This window comes from Camelina sativa, chromosome 19, assembly GCF_000633955.1.
Source record: "Camelina sativa cultivar DH55 chromosome 19, Cs, whole genome shotgun sequence".
Classification (NCBI taxonomy): domain Eukaryota; kingdom Viridiplantae; phylum Streptophyta; class Magnoliopsida; order Brassicales; family Brassicaceae; genus Camelina; species Camelina sativa.
In genome coordinates, this window is record NC_025703.1 from 11,256,393 (window position 1) to 11,261,873 (window position 5,481).

Below are 5,481 nucleotides of genomic sequence, written 5' to 3' on the forward strand. Positions count from 1 at the left end.
AAAGGCAGCAAGTAGCAAAGGAAAAAAACAAAAAAGATAGAAAACGTATGGTAGCTATTAGGACGGTCCCTACTATTCAGCATGCATGATTGAGTATAGATAAAAATGATTGAAATCGCAATGGAACTAAAGCATATATGGTTGACAGTTCAGACAATCTATACACGTCTGATGTTAGGAAGATCTTTGAAATCATCATAAGATTATTGCATGTTTTCTTGAAATACTTCTTTAATACAAGAAATGGATTCAAAAATGCAGTTGGTGAGACTTGTACCGACGATGAAGAGAATAGCATTTTCCCTTTTGTGACTACTCTAATCAGTATGAAGGGTGGAGATGGAGACAACACTCACTCCAATTCTCTTCTTCATGTTCTTCTTTTGCGACATGATGTCGTCGACATCCATACACAAACTAATAGCAGGACCCGCATAATACATTGGTTCAAGATATAAAAAGAGTTTTAAAAAAAATAAAAAAATAGAAGAATTATTACGATGGTTAGATTGTTTTTGAAAAAAGGGAATATTTTTTTTGAAGAATTATTATGAAAGTTCTATTATTATATATAGCTATAATTCTGAGAAAGAGATATCTATAAAGATTGGATAGGACTATAGGAGGATTGTGTTTTGCAACAACTCCGTGTGTTTCACATTGAAGACAAGTCCCACCTCTATAAATAAAGTAGCCTCCCTCAAAAACATAACATATTGAAAAAGCTCTCATTTTTAGCTAATTATTTTCTTGAAGTAGTACTGCGAGAAATGGATTCAAGGTTCTTCTCACAAATTCATCTTTCAATTCACATCATATATATATATATATATATATATATATATAGATATGCATGATTGTATATGCTGATTTGAAATAGATGTGATGAGCATATATATATATATATATATATATATTTATATATGTATTGTCTATACATGCGATCAATGCAGGTATACTGGGAAGAGTGAAAATGAAATGAATATCGACGATGAAGAGACAAGAAGTAAATACCCATTTGTGAGTATTTTAAGTATGAGTGGAGGAGATGGAGATAATAGTTACTCCTCCAATTCTCTTCTTCAGGTTCTTTTCATCTTCTATATATTTCTTTTTTTCTTTCGTAGGCTTATTCATTCACAAACTAATACTTCAATATTTACATATATATATTCTATACTCAAACTATTTACACTTGAACCCGCGCTAATTTCGTTATCTATACCAAATATTTACAAAGTCTCACCGCACCGCAAGAGGAAGCTCTTTTCTTACTTTACCACTAAGTACTAATCCGCGGTTCAGAACTTTTTTTATATGTTTATTTGTAATCACTAATTTTATTATTATGTTATTTATAATAATTTGTGATTTTAAATTAGTTTGCTTATATAATAATTTTTTGTATTTTAAAAATGTTTATTGGAAATTTTTGTCAATAAAACACGGAGGCTGTAACAATGAATATAATTGTTAGTTAAGATATATTATTTTCAATTAAGGAAATAATCAATGATTCTCATAAGATTTTTTTTGTTAAGAGGATATCTTATGAGAATATTTTTGTTAAGAGGATACAGATTTGGTAAATGGATATGTATTTAATTTAAGTCGATTGAGTATCCATGTAATCCGCGATTTTTTCTGATTAATAATAAGATAATTAGATGGTTGATTATTAGTTATCTTTAATACCCTCAACAATTTTAGTCTTTATTTAACAATTTCTAATGGCATTTGAATGTAAATTTTTACACTTTCTAAAGTTAGTTTCTTTTTTGTACTTCTCAATTAACATAGTAGGATTTATTATTTGTACATGTGGGATACTAAGAAAATCACTCATTATTCATTTCTAAATAATTAGTATGACTTAGGTTTGGGCCATTCCCAATTATATAGAGAGAAAAAAAAAAGATTTTTTAATTAATTTTTCTCTTCCTTTGTTTTTTTATTTTCAGAGAAGAGTTTTATCAATGACCAAAGCAATCCTGGTTAAAAACACCAAAGAAATGATGACAAACTTGGGCTTTCCTAAATGTATTAAACTAGCCGATTTGGGCTGTTCTTCAGGACAANTTTTGTAATCGAGTAGAGGAAGAGATCTATAAGTAAACCTTACTAATCTTATTTCTTTCATGCTTATCATTTACTTTGATGTATTTACTTTCTTATACTGGTGTGGATGCATCCCTATTTACTCAAGATCATAAACTTTCATTATACTGGTGTGGATGCATCTCTATAATGCAGGTTCTAAAGGAATCATAAACTTTCATTATAGAGAAAGGAATGGCCGGATATGTGATTCATCCATCAATCTTGTTTAACAAACGTTGTAAAAATATGTATATATATATATATATATATTCATCTAGAATCATTATATAACGGAACTTAAATCAAAGAGTGAAGTTTTAAAATCCATTTCTGATTGTGGTGGCTTTGCAGATCCAGAACTGCAAAGAAATTGGACAACCTAGGAATGCAGGGAAATCTCCATTCTCTCAAGATAAAAATATCTGTTTAAACTAAATCCCTTTTTCACTGCCTAAACAAAAGACTATAATTATATATAAATTAAATATTTATTGGCAAAAAGAGAGTGTAATTATAAATCTTAAATCTAACCACATAAATAAAAATATATCGTAGTGTAGTGCGGATTATCTAGCTATAATAATAATACTATAAAAACGTGGTCGAAAGTGACATACTAGAAAGGCAGCAAGTAGCAAAGGAAAAAAACAAAAAAGATAGAAAACGTATGGTAGCTATTAGGACGGTCCCTACTATTCAGCATGCATGATTGAGTATAGATAAAAATGATTGAAATCGCAATGGAACTAAAGCATATATGGTTGACAGTTCAGACAATCTATACACGTCTGATGTTAGGAAGATCTTTGAAATCATCATAAGATTATTGCATGTTTTCTTGAAATACTTCTTTAATACAAGAAATGGATTCAAAAATGCAGTTGGTGAGACTTGTACCGACGATGAAGAGAATAGCATTTTCCCTTTTGTGACTACTCTAATCAGTATGAAGGGTGGAGATGGAGACAACACTCACTCCAATTCTCTTCTTCATGTTCTTCTTTTGCGACATGATGTCGTCGACATCCATACACAAACTAATAGCAGGACCCGCATAATACATTGGTTCAAGATATAAAAAGAGTTTTAAAAAAAATAAAAAAATAGAAGAATTATTACGATGGTTAGATTGTTTTTGAAAAAAGGGAATATTTTTTTTGAAGAATTATTATGAAAGTTCTATTATTATATATAGCTATAATTCTGAGAAAGAGATATCTATAAAGATTGGATAGGACTATAGGAGGATTGTGTTTTGCAACAACTCCGTGTGTTTCACATTGAAGACAAGTCCCACCTCTATAAATAAAGTAGCCTCCCTCAAAAACATAACATATTGAAAAAGCTCTCATTTTTAGCTAATTATTTTCTTGAAGTAGTACTGCGAGAAATGGATTCAAGGTTCTTCTCACAAATTCATCTTTCAATTCACATCATATATATATATATATATATATATATATATAGATATGCATGATTGTATATGCTGATTTGAAATAGATGTGATGAGCATATATATATATATATATATATATATTTATATATGTATTGTCTATACATGCGATCAATGCAGGTATACTGGGAAGAGTGAAAATGAAATGAATATCGACGATGAAGAGACAAGAAGTAAATACCCATTTGTGAGTATTTTAAGTATGAGTGGAGGAGATGGAGATAATAGTTACTCCTCCAATTCTCTTCTTCAGGTTCTTTTCATCTTCTATATATTTCTTTTTTTCTTTCGTAGGCTTATTCATTCACAAACTAATACTTCAATATTTACATATATATATTCTATACTCAAACTATTTACACTTGAACCCGCGCTAATTTCGTTATCTATACCAAATATTTACAAAGTCTCACCGCACCGCAAGAGGAAGCTCTTTTCTTACTTTACCACTAAGTACTAATCCGCGGTTCAGAACTTTTTTTATATGTTTATTTGTAATCACTAATTTTATTATTATGTTATTTATAATAATTTGTGATTTTAAATTAGTTTGCTTATATAATAATTTTTTGTATTTTAAAAATGTTTATTGGAAATTTTTGTCAATAAAACACGGAGGCTGTAACAATGAATATAATTGTTAGTTAAGATATATTATTTTCAATTAAGGAAATAATCAATGATTCTCATAAGATTTTTTTTGTTAAGAGGATATCTTATGAGAATATTTTTGTTAAGAGGATACAGATTTGGTAAATGGATATGTATTTAATTTAAGTCGATTGAGTATCCATGTAATCCGCGATTTTTTCTGATTAATAATAAGATAATTAGATGGTTGATTATTAGTTATCTTTAATACCCTCAACAATTTTAGTCTTTATTTAACAATTTCTAATGGCATTTGAATGTAAATTTTTACACTTTCTAAAGTTAGTTTCTTTTTTGTACTTCTCAATTAACATAGTAGGATTTATTATTTGTACATGTGGGATACTAAGAAAATCACTCATTATTCATTTCTAAATAATTAGTATGACTTAGGTTTGGGCCATTCCCAATTATATAGAGAGAAAAAAAAAAGATTTTTTAATTAATTTTTCTCTTCCTTTGTTTTTTTATTTTCAGAGAAGAGTTTTATCAATGACCAAAGCAATCCTGGTTAAAAACACCAAAGAAATGATGACAAACTTGGGCTTTCCTAAATGTATTAAACTAGCCGATTTGGGCTGTTCTTCAGGACAAAACACGTTCTTGGTGATATCAGAGATCGTTAACACAATCAATTTGTTATGTCAAGAATGGAACCAAAACCCACCCGAGATAGATTGTTGTCTGAACGATCTCCCTGGTAATGATTTCAACACGACGTTCACGTTCATAACTTTCTTCAACGATAAGCTCACAAGCAAAATACCATGCTTTGTCTCTGGAGTCCCTGGTTCCTTTTACTCAAGGCTTTTCCCACGCAAGAGTCTCCATTTCATTCATTCAAATTACAGTAACCATTACCTCTCCAAGGTCTTTTATAAGTACTTTGTTATAACTTTCCACTTATAGAAAAATAATTTCATCATAATAGTACACAGATTATGACAATGAAAATGTTGACTTGTAAGGTTCCCGACGGACTGGAGAAGAAGAGAGTCTACATAACAAGTTCAAGTCCTCTAAGTGAATACAAGGCTTACTTGAATCAATTCCAAAGAGATTTTACGACGTTTCTGAGGATGCGCTCTGAAGAGATGGTATCTAATGGACGCATGGTTCTCACATTAATCGGTAGAAACACTCTTGAGGATCCACTATATAGAGATTGTTGTCATTGGTTGACATTGTTATCCAATTCTCTGTGCGACCTTGTCTTCGAGGTAAGGAAGTCATTAGATATTCACATTAATTTGTTGAAAATAATTTTAAATATGTAA

General features: G+C 29.8%; 1 protein-coding gene and 1 long non-coding RNA gene across 2 annotated transcripts; both read left to right on the top strand.

Annotated features, from left to right (window-relative positions):
* On the top strand, positions 603-2,027 carry LOC109130746. Its single transcript, XR_002036672.1, has 3 exons — positions 603-781; positions 954-1,086; positions 1,962-2,027. It is a non-coding gene; the product is annotated as an uncharacterized LOC109130746 (long non-coding RNA).
* LOC109130817 (salicylate/benzoate carboxyl methyltransferase-like) lies at positions 3,327-5,481 on the top strand. The gene is made up of 4 exons (XM_019240871.1): positions 3,327-3,501; positions 3,674-3,806; positions 4,682-5,074; positions 5,173-5,481. Exons 1-4 carry the CDS (start codon positions 3,491-3,493, stop codon positions 5,479-5,481), a joined length of 846 nt encoding a protein of 281 aa, XP_019096416.1. The 5' UTR covers positions 3,327-3,490.